Here is a 27,859-nt window from a genome sequence, read left to right on the forward strand (position 1 = left end):
GCTGAAAAAGGAGCTGGAGGATAAAATAGAGACAGCTCCCAATCAGACTCCTAAGGAAAATCTCCCAGTAATTGCTGTTGCTTCATTAGCAGCCCCACAGGGACAAACTCCTGTGGCAGTTTCATTTTGTACCTCAAGCACAGGTTTTAGAGGGAGGGCAGCAGCCTGCCGCTTTCACTCCAAGGCGGCAAGGTTTCCACCCCCACCAGCGAGCGATGTCTTCTCCAGCACGGTCTTACCCAGCTGACCCAGCAAGGACCAGTGTCTGCCTGTGGGATCGGGTCCAGGCAGAAAATTCTCATCACAGTATGCAACTCTAAGATGACCCCCCCCCCCGGCTTGCATTTAATACTATAATTGTACTGGAGGGGTGGCAATAATAAGAACAATGTTATTTAAGAGCGGTGCTAAGAGCCCCAAAGACTGCTGTTCGTAGCTTTCTTCAACCTTGAGGTGTTTCAGACTGTTTAGATTGCCATGAGAACAAGACAGACTTCAAGATACCCTGGGATGAAGATGTAAACACGGAGTCTCTTCCTTTAAAAATATAAAGACCAGAAGTTTGTCACACCTCTCTCCAGTTCTAGCCTGACACCATCTACTGCACGGTGCCCACTTAACTCTGTAATGGATTGCGTTCACTGTAATTTGTGGCACTTGAGCCAAAATTAAGGTAAAGTTTTGGTAAGGCACTTTCTATTTTTTAAAATGTTCAATAAACTTGACTAAAAAAATCTTCAATATGGATTTTAATGGGTTAATCTGCAGGCACTTACAAATGAAGACGAAAAAAAAGTTCTGCAGGAGAAAAACTGCAGTTTTAGACGATCTGCACATATAAGATTGTATGTTTACCTAAAAAGGCAAATAACAGCTCCCCAGGGCTGCTTCAGATTGGAGAAACAGTATGAAGGGGAACATTTAAACTCTTTCCCCTCTGAACTGGGTGCCTAATTTTTAGAGGAGGAAAGAAGTTGTCAGCTGGAACTCCTAAAATCCGTCTTTTCTGTTTGAGTATTAAGGTATCTGCTACCATTCCTGTTTAAAACAACTTTAAAACCTCTATGCTGCTTGTTTAATCCAAGCCACCCTGCAAAACCAATCCCATCAATTGACTAACAGTGCAATCCTAAAAAGAGTAAAATATTGTAGCCCTGATTTCAGTTCTTAAGATTCACCAATAGCTTTCACTAATAACCTCCATCTTGTAACAGAAATCTTTGACAGCACTTCCTAAATGCTGAATCAGAATCAGGGCTTTATTTCTGGGGAAAGAGAGTGGTGGAACTCACTGGGTACCATACACATGCACGCAAAGCACGTTTGTGCTCCTGGGACCATGTGATGATGTCACTTGCAGGAAGTGAAGTCATCACACAGGCTGTGATCACCCCAGGAGTGCCCCTGCACTCCACAGGAGGCCCAATTCAGGTCCAAAACAGTCTGGAACGCACCGCTGCTACATGGGAGAGCGCTCCTCTGCCCAACAGCGGCCCAATCCTGGCTGTTTCGGGCCCATTTCAGCCATTTTGGGCCAAAATGGTCCCAAAATGGCCGATAGGGCCAAATACCCACCAATCATGTGAGTATTTTAAAGAGGTGCCGGGACTCATTTCTACTGCGTTCTGGCTGGAAAAGAACCCTGAAGAATCACACAAAATTTCTGGTTGATAAAGACTACTTGATAGCAGTCAAAGCCTCTGATTTTTCCCTCCCTTCAGGGCTAAGACACACTTTGACAAATACAGTTTTCAGTTATCATTTAAGTATTTGATGTCTCAAGACAACAGCAGACCAGGAAATCACATTGCCAGCTAGAGATCCAGACGTGTTTCCTGTTCTTTTGTGGTTTTCTTTGTTTTGTCCTGCAAAATCTCCACCCAGAAATCAACCTGGTTCTTTCTCAGTTTCTCTGCTTTCCGTTGCTGCAGGTTCAGCTCCAGATATCCTTCATTCTGGTCATAGCGTGGCCACCCCACCAAACCTTTGCCATTTGGATTTCTAGAAAAACATCAGAAACAAAATTTGCATTTGGAATGTTAAAGAGACTGATCCACACTGTTTCGAAATAGCCAGGAATCTCACCCTGTGCGAGCAAAGTTGGCCCAGTATTTCATGATAGTCCTGCTGAGCTTTTTCTCATCCTCTGAATCGTCACCTGAAGATGGGACAGGAGAGACAAAAGGGAAAATAGTCTCCGTGGCTCAGTATTGGTGCATCTCCTCCTTTGCCTGCAGAAGGTTCCAGGTTCAATCCCTGCCTAGTTTAAAAGTAACAGGTGATCCGAAAGGACTCTTCCCGAGACCCTGGGGAGCTGCTGCCAGTTGGAGTAGACAAGACTGACTTTGACAGACCAACACGTGACTCGGGAGAAGGCAGCTTCATGTGCACAATGAACTTGGAATCCCTGGGATGGGGGGCAGCCGTAGCTTAGGCATGGCTGTTTTAAAAGAATCGGGCATGTTTGCAGGGTTCCTTGCCATGGGAGCTCCATGCCCTGTTCAGAAGCAGGGTAGCCCTGAACGCTGGATGCTGGGCGGGAACACTGGAGGAGCAGATCATCAGACCCCAACACGGAGTTCCTTCCTGGAGGTATCAGGATGGCGGCTTGGTTTGAATAGCAGGGTGCTTTTGAATGCGTTCAGGCCTTCAGTCTTGAAAACTTCGAAGAGAGTGGGGAAAGTCTTGGAGGATCATAGTGGGATTACAGGAAGCTATCCACTTACAGACAGGATCAATGCTGATTAGGACCTGTATTTTGGATCTTGCTGGTTTGTATTTCTGGTTTTATGCTTTGGGGTTTTTTTTTCTAAACCTGGATTTTATATTTCTGTATACTGTTGTAGTAATTCTCACTGAGAATTCCTTAGAGGAGAATCACTGTAATGTTAATGCTACAACCAACCAATGCAATTTTGAAGCTTGCCCATTATTAAATTAACCCATAATCATACCCTTACTCATGAAGGCTGATTTACCTTTTATTAATGGCCATCCGAAGACAAAGTAAAGTTCATCGCCGTGGTCTGCCTTCACAAAAGCTGGCCTTGATTCTTTGTACATATTGGGCCGGTGCTGGAATTCATAAAAGTAGACTGGAGCACCAGAATCTTGAGGGGAAAAATAAAAAGAGAGTAAGTTCAATATTGTTAGTAGTAGAAAACATTCTGAAACTGCTGGAAATGTTCAACAGGAAGCCTCAATCAATTGGGTGCTCCAAAGGAATACACACAGTTCAGTCACATAGTAGGATGGCATCTTTCTTTTCACTGCAAGGCTCAAGGGTCCACTAGGCCTTACCTTTCTTCTCTATTTGTTTTAAAGGAGTTTTGTTTTTTTTGCAAATGTAGCATTGCTCTAGCACAGAGAACTTTAACCCTTTCCTCACCTGCTGCTTTCTTTCTGGAAAAAGCCACTCCTCAGCTGATTTTACCCCAACAGGCAGAGGACAAGGGTGGGGGAGGAATTCAAGTACTTCTAAATGTTTCCCAGCAGGGGGGAAATCATCTTAAGAGAAAGCAATCCTGGTCATTGCATTTGCCAAAAAAAATCATTTAAAATAAGCATGGAAGAAGATCCCATAATGGGAGACAGCCAGTTTGGTGTAGTGGTTAAGAGCGCGGGACTCTAGTCTGGAGAACCGGGTTTGATTCCCCACTCCTCCACTTGAAGCCAGCTGGGTGACCTTGGGCTAGTCACAGCTGTGGTGGGGTTAATAATGACATCCTTTGTAAACTGCTCTGAGTGGGTCATAAGTGGTCCTGAAGGGCGGTATATAAATTGAATGTTGTTGTTGCTGTTGTTGTAATGTGCAACTGAACCTTTATCAAAGAGCACTTTTGAAACCTAATAGAGTAGAGCAGCCTGGGAGATGTTTATTGCAAAGGAAAAACAAAGAGAGGGGAAAGTCTCAATTCCCTTGGAAATAGGTACTCTGCAGTCTGATGCAAGGAAAAACCCCAAAGACAAATGAGGTAAACAAATGACTATCTGCCAAACAGTTAACTTCAAATTCCACCTTCTTCTATTTCCCTCAGATCAGTTATTATGTCGTTGTGGGTTCAAGAACATTCCATGTGCTTTTCCACAACATTGGTTTCCCCCCTTCTCTACCTATATCAGTATCATTTTGTGCTCTTCCTGTCTTACTTCAGACTATAGCAAAGGTGGTCTGTGAAGTCCAGACACAGATAAATAAGAAAGTGAGCTGTAGAAAAAAACCTGGTGTGGAAAAGCTAAGCTACAAGAGACAAATTACATGAGGAAGAGCACATGAAGGGAGTCGCAATATTAGCCAGGAAGCTGAGTTTTAAAAGAAATCGGACGGCTTTGTCAATTTCCCCTCTCTACAGATTGCTGCTTAGAAGGTTTGTTTATTTCCTCTTCACCTCTTAGAAGGGGAGGTGAAACTGACAGAGCGTTCAGGAGGCAAAGAGGAAATTAAGAAATCCTGTGAGCAGAGATTTCCCTGGCTCTGTAGAGAGCGAAAATTAACAAAGTCTTCCAATCTCTTTTAAAACTCAGCTTCCCGGCTAACATTGCGATTGCCTTCACATGCTCCTCCTCGTGTAATTCTCTTATAGCTTGGCTCTAAGTGGCAAATGTGACTTTTGAAATATTGACAGAAATGTTGACAGGAGACCGGATATGAAAAGTTTACTAATTTAAAAGAGGTAATTATGACTGGCGGAGCTTGGCTATCCCCAACCCAAACCCTAATTTTCCTCTGCTGCCATGTGTGAAAGTTGAAGTAGGGGTTGGAGGGAGCTGTTTATTGAATGTCCACCTTTGGCCCATTTTGAAATCTCTCCACAAGCAAACTTGATAGGAGCCAAATGTGTCAGCACTTAGAGAGGTGGATCAATGCTATTCATAAATGGGAATGAATTTGGTCTCTGTTACTTGACACCACCCATCACTACCACCCCAAACAATTAAACCTTGAATTTATAGTCATGATTCAAAATTGTATTTTAGAAGCACATTCAGGTCAGGTATTGTTTGCCTCTTTGTGTACATTCATTATTCATCCCTAGTTATTACGGCGTCTGCATCCCACCTTTCCCATCATCCATGAAAGCTCACAGTGTGCATCAAATAAGCACTACACAGAAGGTTTTTTCAGCGGTATAAGCAGCAAATGAAACACTAATGCAACAGCCTCTAATTTATAAATCCCCTCAAACAGCCATCAGGTAAAAATGTCAACCTCTATCAAAACCCTCCAGAAACAGAACTGAACCCTTGCTCTTTTCTACTTAAACAGAACTGCTTTACATTGTCTCCACTAGCCTGCCTCTTGGGAAATAATCCAGAGGGTTGGTGCCATGGTCAAAAACGCTTGCAAACAGTCTGTGGCTAATTTATTCAATCTGCGAACAACCAGGAAAAAATTCTGAAAGGATCTAAATTGGAGCACAGGTTCATACAGGAGAGGTGGCCCAATCTGAGCCTCAGGACATTAGAATCCATACCTTAAAATTAGCCCAGAATCATGTAGGTAGGTAAACAAATTAATTGTTTTAACAATATGTTCAGGTAACTGGCTCAAGGTTGACTCAGCCTTCCATCCTTCCGAGGTCGGTAAAAGGAGTACCCAGTTTCCTGGGGGTAAAGTGTAGATGACTGGGGAAGGCAATGGCAAACCACCCTGTAACAAAAGTCTGCCAAGAAAACGTCGTGATGCAATGCCCCCCCATGGGTCAGTAATGACTCAGTGCTTGCATAGGGGACTACCTTTACCTATGGTTATGGTCACCAGAGCGCTCCTTTTACTGTTTCAATTGGAGCCCCTTCCCATATCTATGTGATTGGTAGACCTGTACTAAAGAGATGGTCTTCACTGAAAGAACCCTCATGGTACACATAGTATGCCTTTATGAGGAAGATCCACATTTTGGCAGTGAAATCCAAATGTGAAAAACAATGAGAATTTTGGCCAAGAGGGCTTCTATGAGCCAAGCTACAAGTGACAAATTACACTTGCCCGGCAAGTGAACAGACTCACGTGTATTCCTCCCTGTTCACTTGCCATTCACTTGCTCTCAATGTAAGGCTGTATTGTAACAAAATGGTTCAGGAAGATAAGTAAGGGGTCAACAACAACTGTGGTCAACAAAGACTGCGGTCTTTACTACTACTGTGTATAGTTTGTGCTGTCTGTTGCTGCAAGTAGGATCCTGCTATGCAATTTTTGCATTGTTTAATGCATTATATTAATACCTATGCTTTGCTTCAGTTCTGTTTTCAGATTTCTGCTTGGCTTCAGATCCCTACAGTCCAAATCTTATTGCATTGTTCATTGGATGTCACATCCTGTTGATTGTACCAATTTAACCTGTGTAATCTGCCTTGAGAAAGGCAGACTGTAAATAAAGTAAACAGAATCCTATTATATAAAAGGCAAGCCGTACTGGCGACGACTCGCCTTTTACCTTGGTGTGCCTCCAGAGGGCACTGCCGCTGCAGGAAGGTGTCTTTGAGCCTGTTTAGGGCTTTTCTCTGTAAATGTCTCCCCTGCCAGAGAATTACATTTCAGAACAACACCCTGAGGGTGCAGTCAGTTGTCAAGACTCACATGGGATGTACTGGGCAAGGTACTGAATGGTGTCTAAGAGCCCAGCTAGAAGTGAGGAATTACACTTGCCTGGCAAGTGAACAGACTCACGTGTATTCCTCCCTGTTCACTTGCCGTTCACTTGCGCTCCACTTGATCAAGTGGAGCGCAAGTGAATGGCAAGTGAACAGGGAGGAATACAATACACATGAATCGGTTCACTTGCCAGGCAAGTGTAATTCCTCACTTGTAGCTTGGCTCTATATGTCTGGTGTGAGAGTTCTGTTATTTCAGAAAATTCACCTCTATAGATTCTGGCTGTTTGAATAGCAGGAATAACAAAGAGGACGTCTGCCATCAGATCTCGGAAGCGGTCTCGTAATTGGATACGGTCTTCCGTGTCTCCCAGATACTCATCCAATACCTTCTGCACAGATTCAGCTGAGAGCCCCTGCAATGAAAGGAAATGGCAGGCATGTTGAGGATTTTTATAGCACTGTTTATAGCACCGGTAGTGGCGGTGGGAAGGCCCAGGGGAATGACAGCCCTGCAGCAGGCCCCAAGTAGGCCCTGGAGTGCTCCTGCGCTCTGCAGTGGCCCGATTCTGGTCCATTTGGGGCCGAAATCAGGCTGCTGCGGAGCACAGGAATGTTGCCAGGGCAGCACGGTCAGCTCTGGAGTGCTTCTGTGCTCCATGGTGGCCTGATTTTGGTCCATTTGGGGCTGAATCAGACCCATTTGGAGCCAAAATCTGCCTGCTGTGGAGCACAAGAGCACTCCAGGGTCCATCGCATCTCCCCAACAGCGTTCCTATGCTCTGTTTTCTAGAGTCCATTAAAAAAAAATGGGCTGAGTTGCTAGTGAAGCCATATTCTACAACTTGGATTCTTTCTAGCATTATGTTTTTGTTTGTTGGGTTGGCTGATACTTTAGTTTCAGTGCTGTGAATCCTCCTGATTTATAATCTGCAGATCTACACATTTGGTCTGGGTATTGAGCTAGATTCTTCGGGAGGGCCCTTTCCAAAGTGCTTTATTAGACCTCAGGATTTCTTGACCTTTCATTATTGCCAGAACTTAAGGACTGTCAACTCAAGGTGGGGGAGTTCCTGGAGATTTGGGGGTGGAGCTTGGGAAGGGCAGGGCTTGGGGAAGGGAAGGAGCTCAACAGAGACATGATGCCACAGAGTTCGCCCTCCAAAGCAGCCATTTCCTCTGGGGGAACTGATCTCTGGATCTGGAGATCAGTTGTGATTCTGGTTGATCTCCAGGCCCCACTTGGAGGTTGGCAACTTTACCCCACGTCCTTGTGCACCCAGTCTCCCATATTCCCATTTTACAAACTCAGAGCTCGTCTCTGATGATCAAAACAGAGAACACCAAGATATCTGTTGAATTAAATCTTCCCTGCATTTTTTTCAAAGGGTCTATAATATTTTTCTTAAGTCTTTCCAGGTATCTTGGAATTTGTACATAAACAAGCCATTCCACAGTCCAAAAAGCATGGAGTATCTGCTTCTCTCTTACCCACTCGGTGGCTACAACTTGGAATGCTGCCGTGATGTTCTCCCGATTTACACCATCTGTTATATTTAAGGAAAACACTGCCTGTGTGTAAAAAAAATATATATATTTGCATTCAATATTGTTCAGTGTGAGATTATGCCACCTTAATGGCAGCAGAAGATAGAAGGTAATACTCAATGTGTGGACAAAACAAGTCTTATCCACGAATAGCTTTTGCAGAACTGCATAGACAGGAACACATGAAGCTGCCTTGTATTGAATCAAACCATCTGTCCATCAAGGTCAGTATTATTCATTCTGGCAGTAGCTTTTTGGGGTCTCAGTCAGTTTTTGCATCACCTGGTCCTCTTAAGATGCAGGGGATTGAAAGTGGGACCCTCCTCCACTGAGCCACAGCCTCTCAGCATTGAATGTATCTTTTTTTATGCCATTGTTGTTGAAATGATATATTTGTAGGTAAAGGTAGTCCCCTGTGCAAGCACCGAGTCATTACTGACTCGTGGGGGGAGTCACATCATGACGTTTTCTTGGCAGACTTTTTACGGAGTGGCTTGCCATTGCCTTCCCCAATCATCTATACTTTACCCCCAGAAAACTGGGTACTCATTTTACCAACCTCAGAAGGCTGAGTCAACCTTCAGCCAGCTACCTGAACCTGGCTTCCGCCAGGATCGAACTCAGGTCGTGAGCAGAGCTTGGACTGCAGTACTGCAGCTTACCACTCTGCACCTTGTACCCAATGACATACTTGCACGAGGATGCACTCACCTATCTATCTTCTGGGGACCTGGCTAAAATCTGACACCTTAAATTTGCCTTTGGGGGCACTTTCACACATGCTGAATATTGCACTTTCAATCAACTGGATTTTACTGTGCGAAAAGGCAAAATCCACTTGCAAAAGATTGCTGAAGTACATTGAAAGTGAATTGAAAGTTATTCCACTTGTGTGAAAGTGCTGTACATCCTGTCTTCTGATCCTTTTTTTTTTTTACTCCCATTTGCAAAGATGTGGTTAATACATGGATAACACAAAGCTGGAGAAGAAATGGGAGTGGTATGGAAAGCAGTTGGCAAAACAGAATCCTCAGTGTCTGATCAATGTCAAGGCGGACTCACATAAAGTCCTTGTGGCTGACAGATGCTTTTTTACCAGATATGTACTGGGAGTTTGTGTACTGGGAGTTTCTTGTTGGAAACCTATCCATCAGCACACATTAAGTTCATTTATTTATCTGTTTCCTTCATTTATACACACTTTTGCTCCCAGTGGGAACCCAAAGTGGCTCACCACAGTCTCCCCATTACCATCTTATCAGGTTGGGAAAATGGTGTGGGAAAAGAGAACCCATGGGCTGTGGTTCTGATCTGAACCCAGCCAGTGCACACCTGCAAACTGAGCTCCTCGTAGGGAACTCTAGGCACTCGTTTGACAGAAAGTCCTCATACAAGCCATGGAGGGCTTATAGCATATGACTCATCCCTAAGGCACCCTTTCAGATAACGCAGGTGCTTGCGATACAGAAAGGAGAAACAAATGTCTTACAAGAGGCATGGTCCAACCGAATTCATCGTTATTCACGCCGAGTAGATATGGGACAGCCTTGAACTCCTTTGCAGCCAGAAGCTCTTTGGGTGCCTTTGGAAAGAACTTGCCGTCCACAACTGCATTCATGCTTTTAATTTCCTGTGGTGTTTTTTTTAAAAGGAAAATATATGTTAAATGTGTGCTTGCTTCCTATGGGTGGAACATTCCAAGACATTCATAATTAGAATGAAGCAAATCTGAACTAAGCTAGACACATATGTAAAACCCAACAAGTCCAGACATCTGCATAGGCTCGAACTGTATCAGCAGCATGCCAACTGCACACCCAGTTTTCAGGATCACTGTAATGATTTCTATGCTTGCATGTGGGTAGAGTCTAGAGCAGCATCAGCAACTGGTCAACCTACACCAGGGAGCTCTACGGCCAAGGCCAAGAAGTAGCCCCAATCCCCCCCCCCCATTCAGTGCAAGGAAGAACCTGCCAAACCACAGGCAAGGCGGACACAGACAACCGTCTGCTTGCCAGGCAGTGCCTGTAGCGTCATAGTAAACAGGTAATCTGCGTTGCCCTGCCAGGTGCTAGGGAGAATCTTGCCATTTCCTTGCTATGGTACCTGTATGTTTTCCCCATTTGGCCAAAAGCAGCTTTAGGAAAGAGGACATTTAAATGGCAAAAACAGCATGGATAAAAGGCTTACTCTCCCCCCAGCTGGGCCTCTCCTCCAAGCCCGGTCTGGTTCTCAGCAAACTCAATCCTGCATTCTGTAGTTCTTCTGTACTCTTGTGGAATATATCTTACTATATATTCCTGAATGCTGACAATTAGCTGCGTGGTCCACACACCCACAACTTCATTGGCAGATTCTTAAATGTACACCCCAAACACAGTCCCTGCACAAGTGGTATTTCTGTCCACCACCCCCTTTGCTGCAGCCAGAGAACTGGAAGGTTCAGACATAGCAGGCCTCCAGCTTCTCCCCAATTGCCTGAACACAGGGAAGCAAGATACTGGGGACTCACCCTGACCCATAGCATAACACAAGAAGAGCCTGCTGGATTGGACCAGAGATCTATCTAGTCCAGCATCCTGTTTCATTCAGTGGCCAATCCATTGCCCTGGAGGGTGAATGGCAGGGCATAGGGACCAAGGCCTTCCTCTGATTTCACCTCCCAGCACTGGGATCCAGAGATTTACTGCCTCTGAATGAAGATGATCCCTTTCGTCACCATGGCTAGTAGCTGCTTGAAGGACCTATCCTCCATGAATCTTTCCAGTCCCCATTAGCCATCACCACATGTGTTGGCAGCAAATCCTACAGTTCTCCATTGGTGGTGAATTCCACCTACTTGCAGCTATCACTATATTTGCTGGCAGTGAATCCCACAATTTAAATCCTCTTGGAACAAAGAAGTCCTTTTATTGTTTGTCTTGAATGTATTGCCCGAGGTCCAGCATTATGAGGGGGGAAAACCCTCTTTCTATCCAATTTCACACACACACCCCCCACACACTACATAATTTTATAAACCTCTATCCTGTTGTTCCGTGGTGGTCTTTTTTCTAAAGCAAAAAGCCCCAGACTCTTTAGGCTTTTTCAAAGAAAAGGTGCACCAGCACATGAGCAGAGAGCTGCTCAATACGACAACAGAAAAACAAGCTAGCAACTGCGGAGTCATGTGGGTGGGTGCAGGGAACAGGGTGTGATGCAACTAGTCACGGAAAGCCTATTTCCAAGCTATGGCTGCCACCCCCTTTATGGAGTATTCTTGGCTTTCAATATATTAACAACTTGAAGAAAAACTATAGAGCAAATAGCTTTGTCGCTGGTAAAGCCAGAGGTGACTGCTGTTTCATTGGTGAATTGAATTTCTGGACTTCTTTTTATTCTTTTCTAACTAGAACAGGTCTCCAAGCACACAAATTATCTAATAAATACATAAATAAATCCCTCGATGGTTGGCGTTTATCTGTATCTGAAAAGAATATGGATGGACTGCTGAAAACATGACAGATTTCTTTTTTCAATATCCCGGAATATTGACAAGATTAACGGTTCAGGCAATGGCCAGCATAAACTCTACATGGCGTATATTAGTTCATTGTTTTATGTTCACCATTTAAATGTGTCCATTTATTCAAAGACGTCTATGTAGCACATAGGCTTTTAGATAAAATAATACAGACATAATTAAAACTATGTTCACTACAGATCAAGAAGGATAGCCATGTCAGACTGTCTATATCAGTAGAAAAGAGTCCACTAGCAAAAGCTCATACCCTACCACAAATTTTGTTAGTCTTATAGATGCTACTGGACTTTTGCTCTTTTCCATGTTCACCATGGAAAGCATCTTCCAAACCCTTGTGGATAAAAGCACAGAGGACAAGCCTCAAAATGAATGGATGAATTTTGCAACCAGGTATCATGTTCCCATTGATTCAGTTGGCTTTTAGGAACCACATGTGGCTTTTACCTACCTTCAATAAGGATTTTAGTTCTTGCTCTGTTTTGCTCCTCAAGCAACGCACCATTTCCGCACTGCTTGTCCCACAGCCGGAGACTTTTGCTATTTCCTTTGTTAAGGTTTTAAAAAGACATGCAGTTAAAGGCAATTACGAAATGAACAATGAAGAACAGCCATTGCCCAACCAGGGTGGTGATGAAAGAGGTTGTTGGGCTTACAGTCTTAGAGATGCTATTGTAAGATATAATTGGGGGGAGGATAGCAATGTGACATCGGGTTAGCATCTCCCCAGCCCTCTCGCAAATATTAGCAGACGAAGGACTGGGGAAAGATAAGCAGCAGAGTGCTTAGAGTGTCAGACTAGGATCTGGACGGCCTGGGTTTGAATCCCCCCCTCTGCCATGGAAGCTCGCTGGATGGCCTTGGGTCAGTCACATGCTCTCAGACTAACCTACCTCACAAGGTTGTTATTGTCAAGATAATATGAAGGAGAGGAGAATGATTGTGTAAGCCACTTCAGGTTCCCATTAGGGAAGGAAGCTAACAGCACCCATATATCACCTCACAGCCTGTTGTTTGGGTCTCAGCCACTATCCCTCTCTAACTTTCATTCACAGCACACTAACAGTCTCTCTCTAATCACTGGAGGAAACACCACAGAGCCACTGCCATTCCAAACCTACCGATAACGTTGTCTTTTTCAAATGCTGTGAGCTGATTTAATTTAAAATATTCATCTCTCGCTTTTCTCTCCAATCAATAGGACTCGAAGAGGCTTGGTGGTGATGGAGAGTGCCCTCAAGCCATAGCTGACTTACAACAACCCCTGGTGGGGTTTTCATGGCAAGATACTAACAGAGGCGGTTTGCCACTGCCTGCCTCTGCAACCCTGGTCTTCGTTGGAGGTCTCCCATCTGATTTTTGACCAAGGCTGATCCTGCTTAGCTTCGGAGATTTGATGAGATTGGGCTTGCCTGGGCTATCCAGGTCAGGGCCAAAGTGGCTTACATACATTTAAAAGCAAATACAATAGTACATTATGAAATGATATACATGTATGGAAGCAGGAGAGTGCAATATGCACAATCACTCTATTGTGAAAAAAGGGCAACGTGTGCATTTTCCACGCAGGTACAGCATCCATTGACCTGATATACACAATATGGTGACTGTGTATATCAGCTGCATTACAGGGGCCGACAAGCTACCACACTGCAGAAACAGAACGCCAGCATTTTGTCTGCAAAGGGCTTATGTTGTGTTTCATGCACATCTTGGTCACTTTTAACCTATCACTTTTCTAACCCTATTCAATCAAATATATCCCTTGAATCTAATAAAGAAATCCTTTTTGCCTAGATTTGTTCTTCTAAATGATAGCAAATGCTTGAATTTCACACACACGTGCTCCGGGACAATATTTCCCTGGAACTGTTTCCAGTGGGTTTTCTCTGGGGTGAGCAATTTGAGGAGGGGCTATTCTTAGGAGCACAATCCAAGTGTTACACAACAGCACACTTACTTTTGCAAGGACTTCTGGGTGGGAAGTCAACAAACCTGGCATTATAACAACTCCACTTTCTGCTATGGCTTTCTGAAACAAACCCTTGGATAACGGAGATAATACCTACAGGGAAAAAGTGTGCAGATTAGAATGTATTAAAGATCTGAGGTGTTTGAATAGTAGGTAAATCTGGTTATCTCTCTGAGGCGGTGTAAATGCAGCCTCTTGACCGAAGGAGACCCAGGCAGGTGCTAAGGGCTACATGCACTCCTTTGGAAACTTTGAAGGTTTATGTTTTGGTCTCATCAGACATGACCATATTTTAAACATTGTTTTATTTATGTAGTTTTCTGAACACAAACTAACAACAAACGTATGTAACCGCTTATAATACAGAAGTTGATCCAGTCAGGGAAAACAACATTCAATAATAAGAATACCAATATGGGTATTTAACAATCTTTAACATTAGCATATTATGACAATGCTGTGAAACTATATATAAATGGATCAAGACAGAGTAACTGTCTGTGGTAAATGTATAGTCTAGGAAAGGCAGCCATTGTTTGAGAAGTGTTGACTGATCATGTGGGTTATCTAGAGTTTGAATATGGTCTGAGATTTTGTCCATAATAAAAAAAAACCCCAAAGTTTCACAAACGAGTTTCACAAAGGAGGCAAGGTTTCGCCCCCCCCCCCAAGAATCTCATCTGAAAGGTTTGATAAAGAAGTATTGCCTGATCTGTTCTAACCTATTGATCTCCCTTCATCTCCCTGTAGTTCTTCCCACTGAATGGAGCCAGGATAAGTCCCATTATTTGGGACACTAGACCAAGCCCTGTAGCACACTATACTAATAACAGGGAGAGAAGGAGTTTCCTTCAATATCCTTTTTTGAACATTAACTTGCTACGGCTTTCCCAGTCTTAGGAATCTTCCAAACTCCAAAAATTTGGAGAATTTTGAGAACAGACTGGGGGTTCTAATAATAAAATGGCTGCCATGAAGACCAGGTCCAACCACAAAATGCTGGGAGGCTCCACAAAATATTAGCCAATTGCAAGCTTCCTCCTATGACAGGGGCAGCTTTTTCTGAATGGGAGCTCCTTGCAGATGTAAAGGTGATGCTTCCTAGGAACTTCAGAAGTGCCTCCTGCTCCAATGAGGTTTAAGGCCGCTTTGGGGGATAAAGAAGTGAGCACGATGGTGCAGAGGCAAATTCTACCACTGTCAGTATACCCACCTGAGCATCAACGCTAAATGCTCCTGCAGACTCGCCGAATATGGTCACAGACTGGGGATCTCCTCCAAATTGCTTGATGTTTTTCTGAACCCACTGGAGAGCTGCGATTTGATCCAGTAAGCCCCAGTTTCCACGAGCTTCTACAGATCCAGTACTACAAGCAAGACAGACACAGTACACAACAAAATCAGGAACAGAGAATCGACTACATCATTTACATGCATTTTTCTACTTGTTACAAGCCAGTGCTGGAAGAGTATGAAGGGAAGACACTCAGCCACTACCCCGTTCTTGCTTCTTTTTGCTGCCAACATGATCTAGTTTCTCCTGTCCCTCGGCCTTTCATTAGAGTTTCATCCACTGCCATTTCTCATCCATACACAGTTAGAGGTCTACTCCACTGTTCTCATTCTTTGCTTCAGGCTTTTTTATCTTTCCTGATTGGGCTGCCTAGTCTTTTAACGTTCTCTGCATTTTCAATCCCCTTCCCACACAGCTTACACAATAGACTCAGTGCTTGACCATAAAAATGCCTAAATCCTGCCTCTCCACACCTATGTTTTCCTCTTCTTTCACTAGAGCTGTCAATCACTGTCACATTTCCATAAATAATGTCATCAGAGGAGTCTTGCAGGTAGACAAGCAAATCATACAGACGCTTGATACCTTACATTCACATATAAACCTCCCATTTATCCAGCTGGGGTGGGGAATTACCACCTCTCAGCCTCAGTTTCCTACCCCCAGGAATTAAGAAGCAGGAGTGAAAATGGGCTTCACATAGTGATACTCAAGGAATCTCCCCTAATCTCTTTGGTAAACACCACAGAGACTAGGCAAGGCAGCCTAGAACGTCACCCAGAAGTGACATCACATCCTCACCAGACTCTGCCTGCCCAGGCACTGCCTCCCAAATCTCCTGCCATGTGTGTATGTATGTGTGTATGTGTGTGTGTCCTTTATAGTCCGCCTTTCTCACTGAGACTCAAGGCGGATTACACAGCATGAGATTAGTACAATCCCTATCAAGTACATTTCCATAAACAATGCCGTAGGGTAAATAGATACAAGTTTAAAAAGACATAGCGTTAGCAAGAGTCCAATACAAAGTATAAGAAAATACTGAAACAGAACATAATCACTTCTATGATTGACATTAGACAACATAAAGCACAAGTAGTACATAGGAGTACACATTTAAAGCAACAAATAATATGTAAGACAACAAAGTGGTGAGGTCTATGGTCCCTAACTCATTAGTGAAGCATCTGAGACCCCCTCCCTACAATACAGTCCTCCCATTTGAGTAAAAAGTCTTTTTGAATCATTCAGTTTTGTATCGTTTGTGGAAAGCCTGGAGAGTGGGGTCTGTTCTGACCTCCTCAAGCAGGGGCCACCACAGAGAAGGCCCGTGTACGGGCTGCTGTCGATTTCACCCATGTGCATCCTGGCACCTGCAGGAGACCCTGTTCAGATGAGTGAAGCTGCCGTAGAGGAACATAGGGAGGGCAGTATTACTGTGGCAGTATTGTTCCTGAAGGTGGCCCCTTCACAAGTTCACAAGTGGAGCGCAAGTGAACAGGGAGGAATACATGTCTGTTCACTTGCCATTCAAGTGTCATTCGTCACTTGTAGCTTGGCCCTAAAGCAAACACTTTAGTCAATTGCGGCCACCCAGACTATCATTATGAGAACTTGGTAGGATCTAGTCTGGTGGGAAATCAGGCAGCATCCACTTGAATTTGAGACAGACTGAACAGAATACTGGTGACCGTGGCTTGGTAGGCAGAAGAACAATGCCCGCCTGCCCTGGAAGCATATTATTTTCAGGATTAGAAGCGAGAAATCTTTCTAAGGACATAAAGGAAGAAGACTGATAAACAGTGCGACTGAACGGCAGGCGCCAGTATAAGGTGCCAGTTTGGCACACCAGAGGCGGCGAAGAGAATCCATCCCCTCCAGAGTGACCTCCGCAGGCTCTGTCTTTTAAAACTGCACTTCCCAGCTACCATTGTGTTTCCTGGCACTTGACGAACACGCATTCAGGCCTCTCACGTAGAGAGACTCTTAGATTCTCAGGCACATGGGGAGTGTCTATTGGGATCAGGATCACAGTGCACAGGAAAAAGGGACTGAAGCTCCACACACCCTCCATGCCAAATGGCCCCGTGGAGCTGCTATTTTTCCAGCTGGGGAATCTTCCATATGTGGCTGAAAATTGTTCCCTCTTCCCCCATCCCACAGGCCTACACACACCTGAATATAAGTTTCAACAGGGAATCCCCAACATATATCTGCTTGGCAGGACCTGGAGCAGATCTTTGAATAGCCTAACGCACGGAGAGGCCCATAAACCCCAAAAGAAGAAAAAGGCCCCTCTGGTCACCACCCATCTTACCTAAAGAATCCAAGGAGGCCCAGTCTGTACTGAATCATTACAACTACCACATCTTCATAAGCAGACAGTGCGGATCCATCATACATGAAAGTTCCTCCAAATGTCAGCCCTCCTCCGTGGATCCAGACCATTACCTGAAGAAGAAAAAAACAGACCAAAGAAGCTTGTCAGGACTCAGTTTGCGGGTTCCAGACCCAATTTAAAAACCACCACAATGTGATGATAAAAGTACAATCACTGGGTGTATTCTAATTTTGTCCAGCCACACCATTTAATGTTTCAAAAGCTCTATATACAACTGAATACTCAATGTAATTCCAAACTATATTCCATTTTATTTTCCCAGGGAGCTGTTTTTGTGACTACTTTTTCCTTATTAGGCAACAGGGGGCCTTGAACCAAGATCCCGGGCCTAGCAGCTCCAAGGCCTTGTTTTGTTTGTCAGCTGAACCGCTTGCCTATACAGAGGGCTGCTTACTCATCTCCTCTGCCCCACAATACCCCTCCTCAAGATGGCCAGCTGAAGAAGTTGATACTACCCAGGGGGATCCAATGGGACCTTCTTGAATAAGATGACTGAAGGGTCCAATGAGACTTCACTGGGAGGTATAAAGCTGTTGCCTCCAGGTTGGGCCCTTCGGCCTGAGCAGTTTGTCTGTGGGGTCAAGAAATGTGTTTAGCCTGGTTATCCAGGTTCTTGCTCATTAAGTCCCCTTGACTGAACTTCTGCCTAGTGTTCTGAGCAGGACTTTGCTGTCCTCTTTGAAGCCTAATTTAAGCTGCTTCTTCCCTCCCACTTCAGATCTCTCCATGCTCCTGACCTGTTTTCTCACTCTCTGGCTGCTTCCATACAGGGGTGCAAAAGGATGCGCCCACCAAAGAAGCAGTGACCAGTAGGGCAGCAGCCATCTGCACACACTTGTTGCTATTCCCACCCTACCTCTCTCCGCCATTCTCTCATGTTGGTGCAGAAGCACTGATGGAACAAGAGTTGTGCTGCTCCCCCTGCAGGCTTACAGTCCCCCCCTTTGCCCCTTCCCAGCTGAGCTGCAATTAAAGATACCACAAGGTTCATCTGGGAACAGAAAAAAGTAGGGCTCCCCCCATTTAGGGAATGCAGAGATTCACCCTGCCAATCTGAAGACGGGACTTAGTTCTGCCACCTTCCTGCACTGACTTTCCACATGGGGCTCTGCCCACAGCCACCACCCTGCATTTGCTCCATTGAATTGGATCAGAAGAGGTTTTCCTATGATGCAACGTCAAAGAGAAAGCCCTATGCCCGGAATGAACAAACGTGACATTGCGTAGAAGCTCTAAAAACACGCATGGGCAACAGCGTTCCATGCAGGAAGAGGAAGCCCTTGGGAGACTCTCCCCTCTTTGTCCCTTTGGCTCCTCTGTTCTACCGATACTCTTCCTGTTAGCCAAGTCTTGGATTAGCTCTCCGGTTTCATCCCTCTTCCTACTCCTTTTCACCAGCTTGCACTTCCTTTCTCCTGCCTGCAACAACATACCCTGAACATGAGCTTTTATTTCTTGACTTTTATTTATAGTTCATCTTTCTTGCTGAGACTCAAGGAGGATTAGGGGCTATAAAGCCGTGCAATCAGGCAACATAAGACAACCAATGAACCTGCCTACCCCCCTTCCCCCTTTCTTATCCCTTCTTGTGTTTTCCACATGTTGACTTTTTAGATTGTAAGCCTGTGGGAGGGATTACTGCAGGGGTCCCCATCCTTTTTGAACTTGCAGGCACCTTTGGAATGTCAAGAGGGGAGGGGAGTACCAACCCAATAGGGCTACCAAAGCAAGTAGAGCCAAACCTCAAATGGCGTCTGCTGGAGGTGCATCCAAACAGCATGCCTCCCTCCTCACACCTCCTGGGAAGAGGAAAAGCTGGACGGGTGACTAAGGAAAAATCAGGTGCTTACCAGTCTTCCTCATCCTCCAGTGTCAAACCATTCATTTGAACAAAAATAAGCCCCACCTTACAATGGCCCCATCCACTTTCTGAAAAGCTCTGCAGCTGCGAAAGGAAGTACTGGTGGGCATCATAGTGCCCCCGGTCAACATGTTGGGGAACCCTGGGCTCATTACGTTGTATACCCATACATATTGTTATTGTTGTGGTGGTGGTGGTGGTTGTTATTGTCCACCATCCACCAGCTGTTAGGGCTGGAATATTTTGTCCCACACCGATTTAAATTTTATCCAAGAATCTAAGAGTCAACAAGGTATCAGTATGTGGCTTATTTGAAGTAGTACATCTGTTTGCAACTGGCCTGTTGTTATCCTGTCTATGCTGATATCGCTTAGGTGTTTAGTTAGTCCTTTTGGAATCACACTTAGCACTCTTATTAGCACTGGAATAATTGTATGTTTCTCCCAGAGATGCTGAACTTCATAGAATCATAGGGTTGGAAGGGACCTTCAGGGTCATCTAGTCCAACCCCCTGCTCAATGCAGGAAATTCACAACTACCTCTCCTTTCCCCCACACCCACACCCACACCCAGTGACCTCTGCTCCATGCCCAGAAGATGGCAAAACGCTGTCAGGATCCCTAGATGAACTGGCCTGGGGGAAACTGCTACCTCACCCCATCAGGTAGATGATGACGACGATTCCTACTACATAAATGAAGCAGAATTTCACTTACAGGCAACTGGGCTTTCGTGTTTGGGGTGTAAATATTCAGGTAGAGACAATCTTCGGATGCGGTCGACTGAGGTAATGTGGCATTCAACAATTTCTGAAACACATCAATCCATCCCAAATCTTGCAGACATCTAAAGAATAAAAACAAAAGGGAGCAAACAACAGTGAGATCAGCCAGCAAAATGTCTGGATCATCAAGATATTGTGTGTCACGTGTGTGTTTTGTGCTGTCAAGTTGCCTCCGACCTATAGTGATCTTGGATAATTACATTTTGGCATCGGGGGGGCGGGGGGCGGGGAGGTGATGACATTTTGTGTTTGTTTGCACTATAGATTTAAACTCAAAGTAATTACACTGGGAGGCCATTGCACATGAGTAGCCGTGTTAGTGGCACTTTAAAGAGTAAGAAAAATTATTTTATGGGTCAGTGCTCACTTCATTGGATGCAGGAATATTCGTTAAGGTGTGTGAGGCTCTTTCCTCACTAGCGCCCCCAGCCAGCCCGTTGCCATCCTGCTGACTGCCGTCTGTGGTGCAACAGAACCCTAATGCCTCACGGGTCAATAAACCAATTAAGAGCTCAGCTCTCTTAGCTCAATGCACCTGGATAGAAATGTTCTTTCCCATTAGCCGCTTGAAGCCATTCAGCGGGAGAGTGGTGCAAACTGATTGCAATGCTTGGAGGGGGCAATAATGACCATTCAGGAGGCAGTTCTGGAAAGTTTCCAGAAACTGGCCTTCTGATTGGTCAACGCTGGTCAGAACCGTATAACTGGACCAGGGCCTTAGCTTCTGAAACTGACCGACTCGCAGAACTGAATCACCATCAGCATCTTCAGATTTCATGCTGTGCTGCTTGAGATTTGAATTTTGCAGGCTTTATTGCCCAGCTGCTGCTCAAACCATCTGTATGTGGCAGCTAAGAGCCAAGCTACAAGTGACGCCTAACCCAGGTTGGACACTTGTCAGTTTCCCTCAAGTTTTGATGGGAAATGTAGGCATCCTGGTCTTGCAGCTGTAGTGGAGAGCCAAGCTATAGAACCAGGACGCCTACATTTCCCATCAAAACTTGAGGGAAGCTGACAAGTGTCCAACCTGCGTCAGGCATCACTTGTAGCTTGGCTCTAAGGTTCCAGCTCAGCTCTAGGTAATTATTGTAACCTCTAGCTAAAATAGCTTTATTATTCTGTAAGCTTCAGAATTGCTGAGACCTGTACTGGATCAGTTAACTGAATTCAAGGTATGGGAAGTCAGAAGGAGCACCAACGAACAAGCCTCTTTTCCTCGATCTTTGCAGAGCTTAGGCCCTGCCAGGGGTGGGGGCAAGGGAATGTAGAGGGAGAGCCTGGTGGTGGGAGAGGGGTTCACACGTTACAACATCTGTGGGTGTCTCCAGGGAAGGGAGTGCACCACTTTCTTCCTTCTCCTGACTGAGGAAGGCTATCCCTTTGCAGTCAGATTAACAGTGCACTCCTACAATGCGTGAATCGACAAAGGAAAGGGACATCTAAAAAATTAAAAACGTAGCACAAGAGGAATTACGGCGAAGTGAAAAATGACCGGCTCTTACATTGGAGAGAAAGATGTCGCGTTTCTGATGTGACTCCAGCGCTCGGGTGCTTGTGGAGGAGCAAATCTAAGGGATCCAATGGGTGGCTTTGCAAAAGGGATTCCCAGAAAGACATTTACAGGCTGGTCAATACCATTCACACTGACTACCTTGCCCCGAACGCGCCCTTGTGCAGTAATCACTTCCGGGTGGTCATTTCTTTCACCTAAGAAAAGTCAACAAAGATCATGTCAGAAGGCATAAAACTCTCCTTTTAGCAGCTTGGCTCTTTTGTTCTTTCTGCTGTTTCTTAGCTGCAACAATCATGAACTAAAGGAAGACAATACTTGTCCATGTCTTCTGTGCATTTCCCTATGCCCTGAGTCTGTATGGATGTAAACATTGAACAATGAAGAAAGCTGACAGGAAGATCACTGATTCATTTGAAAGGTGGTGTTGGCAGAGAGTTTTGCAGGTATCATGGACAGCCAAAAAGACAAAATAATGGGTTCTAGATCAAATCGAGCCTGAATTCTCCCTAGAAGCTAAAATGACTAAACTGAGGCTGTCATACTTTGGTCACATCATGCATGAGAAGACAAGACTCAATGGAAAAGAAAATAATGCTAGGAAAAGTTGAAGGCAGTCAGAAAAGGGGAAGACCCAACAGGAGATGGATTGACTCAATAAAGGGCACCACAGTCTTCAGTTTTGCAAGACAGGAGGAAGGCTGTCAATTATAGGAAGTTGTGGAGGTCACTGATTCATAGGGTTGCCATACGTTGGAAGAAACTTGATGGCATATATATACACATACACTGAGTAAAAAACCAATGTCTTGAGTTCATCTTCATCATCTTCATCTATGCCCAACTTTATCACTGAGACTCAAGGTGGGTTACAAAATTTGAAACTAATTCAGACAGCAAGAACCTCCAGTAAAGAACACAGTATGACTGGGATTAGGAAACTGGAAACCAATGCAAAGAAAAAAGTGTCTAAGGCAACAAAAGTTGTCTAAAGCAGTGGGAGTCACTCAGCAGCTTGCAGAAAGCCACATTCACGATTACCATCACCCCAAAGAGCCACATTGACTTCCTTCCCTGCTATGATGCTTGCACCTAAAGTTGCCCACCTCCAGGATGGGCCTTGAGATATCCTGAGATTAGAAGTGATTTCCAGGGGACAGAGATCAGTTCCCCTGGAGAAAATGCTTGTGAGGCTAGACTGAGGGCCAAGCTACAAGTGACGAATGACACTTGAACGGCAAGTGGATTGAGTGGAGGGCAAGTGAACAGGGAGAAATACACTTGCTGTTCAAGTGTCATTCGTCACTTGTAGCTTGGCCCTGAGAGCCAAGTTACAAGTGATGCCTGACACAGGTTGGACACTTGTCAGCTTCCCTCAAGTTTTGATGGGAAATATAGGCATCCTGGTCTTGCAGCTGTAATGGAGAGCCAAGATGTAAAACCAGGACACCTACATTTCCCATCAAAACTTCAGGGAAGCTGGAAAGTGTTCAAACTGTGTAAGGCATCACTTGTAGCTTGGCTCTGACTCTATGGCATTATGTCCTGCTGGGTTCCTTCCCCTCCTCAGACTACACTGTCCACAAGCTCTTCCCCAAATCTCCAGGAATTTCCCAACTCAGAGTTGGCAATCCTACCTGCACCTCAAGGCTTACAGCTTCCCTGTTCCTCTGGCAGTAGATGTTTCAAAGTGGGACCCACCTGCCAACCACAAGCCCCACTGGGCAATGGCCTTGCCCACTTTCCTAAACCAAGGGGTAGGGGCCACCTTCAGGAACAGCACACAGAAGAGTTACAAGTGGCATGTCAAGGACCCCACACCTGTGGCTCCCAAGACACTGAATATCACTGGTCTAAAGCATGGCACCTACAGCACGATGATAGCGCAACATCAACAGAGGCAGCCATTGTCAGTCTTTCTGTTGGGAAAGCATACAATACCATATCTGCACAGAAAATGATGTCTTTCGGGACCTGGATAACCTACCATGGAGCCAGCTTTTTTCCTCCTCACCTGGTCACGTTTTAAAAAGCAACTGTATTTCGGCAGAAACTGCGGAATCTGCCAAATGCTAGGGAACAAGAGACCAAAGAGGTCCCCCAGGGCGTGACTACCATTGATCTATGAGCCCAAATCAAAGCTGTGAGCTAATTGGCAACTCTGTTCTCCCAATGATGTCACTTCTTTGAAAATACTGTGAGCAATCTAGTTCAAGCTGCCACCCTTACATTAGTAGTATGCAAATTCCACTCGCCTCCATATAAAATAGGCTTGGCTAATATATATTTTGAAACCTGTTATGAGATTTGGGGCCCACAGTGTTCCTACTGGCACTTCTGCAAATAAAGTGGGCCCCAAGCATTTCCGACAACCCTCCTGCAGCTGCCACTCAGCAAGTTCTCAGTGGATTCTGGCACATGGAGTGCTGAAACCACCGTGTCCCAGGACCCTTTGAAACATCGCTGGCCTGGAAGCTCTCTGCATCTTTTACACACGCACCCAATTCAATGGCCTCATGACCTTAAATACAGTAAATAGCGCACGCTGCCTTGGTTCCCATGTAGGAAGAAAAGGGGACTGGGCATTTTTGAAATAAATAAATGGAAGACAAGCTGATAATGTTGCTATGAAATAGGTTAAGTGCAAATGTCACAGCGGCAAGGTAAGCATGATGAAACAACTCCCAAACATCCTCTGTCAAGGCGTGCATAGGTATGCTTTCTTCACGTCTTTGGGGAATATGCCTCACCCCAAGAGGGTGGCACACAAGTCCATCTCCTGAGACTCTTATTACAAGATCCAGGAGCTATCTGGGGGACCAGGCAAGAAGCTTGATATGGTAAAGGCGGAGCCTTGTTGGGGTTGAAGATGGTAATCAGCACTTGACTGTGCTGGGTGGCTCAGGAGCAGTGAGTCTGGACCTCTGGAACTAAGAGGGAAATAGCTTTCTCTGCTCGGTTCTGGCCCCTTTCACCCTGAGATTTTTCTCTGGAGCCCCTTGAGGTGAAAGCCCTGAAATCTTATTCCTAGCTATCCTAAGCCTTGGATCTCCAGGATAGCAAGGACTGTTCTGTCATAAAAGAAAGGAGTAAAGAATTCCAAGGATGTGCTTCCTCTTCCCTCAGCTCTGTCATCTCTTCCCCCCTGAATTTTCTCATGTGCCCATTTGGTTCTATGTAGGTCAGGTTATCACAACAGGGCAAAGAGCTGCAAACTGGTGTTCTTGTTCTTGCTGAACTGCTCTCCGACAGTGTCCCTTCTTGAGCCTGTGGCGGCCGAGTCGTTGATGGGGGTCATGGGTACTGGTGGGCAGCTGGCGAGTTCCTGGCACCATCCAAACCTACCACAACGTTGCCCAGTCCCTGTTCTGTCTCAATGGAGTTTCTGCACGAAAGCTTCCTGGCTCCACAGGCGCAGGACAATGAGGCGATACTTTTCTGTGCCTCACATTTAACACACTGAAAAGATTATTTGAGCCAAGTGATGAATGACACTTGAACTGCAAGTGAACAGACTGAGGGCCAAGCTACAAGTGATGAACGACACTTGAACGGCAAGTGGATTGAGTGAAGGGCAAGTGAACGGGGAGAAATACACTTGCCGTTCAAGTGTCATTCGTCACTTGTAGCTTGGCCCTCACATGTATTCCTCCCTGTTCACTTGTGCTCCACTTGATCAGTCTACGTGATCAAGTGGAGCGCAAGTGAACAGGGAAGAATACACGTGAGTCTGTTCACTTGCTGTTCAAGTGTCATTCATCACTTGTAGCTTAGCCCTTTGCGTGGACAAACTGCTTGAACATGACATAATTTCAAACAATTCCACTCATCATAAAGGGCTTTTGTTCAGCTTTTCTTTCTCCAGGTCCCTTGAAATACTTGACATGCTTTGAGACACTCCATTCCCTCTCAGCACCTACCATATTCTACGTTTATCATCTCAGCCCTGCTGATTCTAAACTTTAAAAAACATATTCATAGATTTGTCATTAATAACTAGTCATCATGACAAGGAAGTAGTCTGATGCTGAACAGAACATGCTTTCACAATCTGTTTGTGAGTTCATAGCGTTGCCAACTCTAGGTTGAGGAATTCCTGGAGATTTGGGGGTGGAGTTTGAGGGAGGGCAGAGTTTCGGGAGGACAGAGACCTTAGTGCGGTATAATACCATAGAGTCCACCCTCCAGGTATTTTCTCCAGAGGAACTTATATCTGTAGTCTGGAGAACAGTTGTAATTCCAGTTGTAATTGTAGAATATTGGTAATTCCAGTTGTAATTGTAGAATATTGGCCTAGATTCCCAACACGGCACCCGTGATTTTCTTGATGCCCATTTGCTTCATCCTCAAAGCATTTTTCTCAAAGCAATGAGCCAATCCTGGCTTTCCTCTCCCTGCTAGAGCAGAAAAACCCAGAAGCAACTGACTTCAACAGAAGCCTTGCTTGGGTGACTTTGGGTCAGTTACTTCATTCTCAGAATTATTATTATGAGGATTAAATGGACAGGAGGAGAAACAATATTGTAATCTGCTTTAAGTCCCCATTGCGAAGAGAAATGAAGTGTAAATATATAAAAATAAATAAAAAGACTATCCACATATTGGCCTGAGGAGTCACATATTATTAAAGCTTAACCAAAAGAGCATCTTAAATCTAGAATAAATTTTGCTGTTGGGCCCTGCCCTCAAAGCTGTTTATTCACTACTTTCCTTCCACATCATTTTTGCTTTATTAGAAACATCACCCTTAACTCTCCCATTGTGGTTTTCCAAGGAGGCTACAACTTAACTGTATAATCCTTTGCATGTTTAGTCAGAAGAAGTACGTACCATAGAGTGTGTTAGGATGGAACAGGACTTATTCCCATGGACACATGCATTTTGCAACAAAGATATTAGCAGAAGTGTATAAAACAAACAATTCAGATCTCACATAAAAGTCTCATGGAGACACAAACATTTGGGTTCTGGTTTGCCTCACACTACACTGAAAAGGAACAGGAAGCGACGACAGTTCCTAAAGTAACAGCAACATAAAAGTCCTTTCAGGAAGGATAATTTATGAGACTCTGCTTGAAAAGTAGGTCCCTTGAATGTCACCGTAACATTTTCTCACAAAAAGTGAAAGGCGGTACCTTTGGTCTCTGTTGTCGATCCAGCACTTGACTTAGCACACAGCAACACTCCAAAGAGCAACCAGCACTTGCCAGCAGGTAACATTTTCATCTTTGCCTCTGGCGAAATGCTTGCTTCTCTCTTTTAAAGAATCCAAAGATCTCCGTTTAAGGGTGTGTCTCTACGGGAACTCGGAAGAGAGACAAGTGCCTGGAGGAGGAGGTCCAATTTCTCCCCACTCCCTAAGGCAAAGAACCAGTTTGGAAGTGGTCCACTTATGCAAAGGCCCGGAAAATTAGCCTTAAAAGATGGCTGACAGCTGTTGTACTGTAGAGGCTAAGAGATGCAACTGCTAATCTGGAAATCCTTGGAGTTGAATCTGTGCCACCATGAAGAAAATGAATGGGAATGCTATTTCCCTAGAGGTGTGATGCCACAGAAATATTAAAACATCTGTTTAAAAATGATATATTTCTTGACAATCCAAAACAGTTGTGTGCAGAAAGCATAACAACCCTTACATATGGTTACTGCTTATCCCTACCAATGGTCATTCTTCCAAGTCTGCCACCTTTACCCCACCTAAAGTTTCCCACTTCCTCAAATGAGTCCACCCAGTCTTGCTTGTTACTTCTTATGCCTGAGCTCTCTGGCAGAGCATCCATGAGGCGCTACCTCTCTTTGTTTCTTCCTTTAACACCCAACTCCATTGAACTTCTGCCCTACCTGAATAATTCTTACCCAACTGGCAGAGTCAAACCACATGTAACAACTCTTGCTAGAGTCATCTCGCAACACACCTTCCCTTCTTCCTTCCCCTCTGATGCTTCCCTCAATGGCTATTACCAGAACACCGTCTTCTTTTTTTTTGCTCCACCTTCCAGGCAGAGTATGGCGCAATACAATGCTCTGTTAGTTATCTGATTGGCACTTTTTGATTTCCTTAAAAAGATGAACATAGATATGGACCCAGTAAGGTGAGGAAACATTTTTTGTACTAGGACTGTATATGTCAGGATTGTGGCCCTTGCTTGAGGCAGGGAACGGGAATCTGTGTGTACTACTGACAGCTGACAATAATTGCCTCAGACTGATACCAGTTTTTCTTGCTGTGTAATTTTCCATGTACATGGCACTAATTAGAAAGAAACACCTCATACTATGAGTAAGTTAAACATTCCATGTAAACAAATTTCTCTAGAGCACCATGTGGGCTAGAACAGATATTGCTGGCAGGATAGGTACCATCAATCTATTTGTTTA

General features: G+C 44.8%; 1 protein-coding gene across 1 annotated transcript; it reads right to left on the reverse strand.

Annotated features, from left to right (window-relative positions):
• Window positions 1–731: 731 nt before the first annotated feature.
• Window positions 732–26,762, reverse strand: LOC129344080 (fatty acyl-CoA hydrolase precursor, medium chain-like). Its single transcript, XM_055000575.1, has 13 exons — window positions 26,617–26,762; window positions 21,474–21,678; window positions 19,904–20,033; window positions 17,243–17,376; window positions 14,845–14,998; window positions 13,620–13,724; window positions 12,111–12,206; window positions 9,629–9,769; window positions 8,083–8,163; window positions 6,860–7,007; window positions 2,979–3,110; window positions 2,086–2,158; window positions 732–2,001 (listed from the first exon to the last, which is right to left on the reverse strand). The coding sequence occupies exons 1-13, from the start codon at window positions 26,705–26,707 to the stop codon at window positions 1,815–1,817; spliced, it is 1,677 nt and encodes a 558-aa protein (XP_054856550.1). The 5' UTR covers window positions 26,708–26,762; the 3' UTR covers window positions 732–1,814.
• Window positions 26,763–27,859: the final 1,097 nt, after the last annotated feature.

Source organism: Eublepharis macularius, chromosome 16, assembly GCF_028583425.1.
Source record: "Eublepharis macularius isolate TG4126 chromosome 16, MPM_Emac_v1.0, whole genome shotgun sequence".
Classification (NCBI taxonomy): Eukaryota; Metazoa; Chordata; class Lepidosauria; order Squamata; family Eublepharidae; genus Eublepharis; species Eublepharis macularius.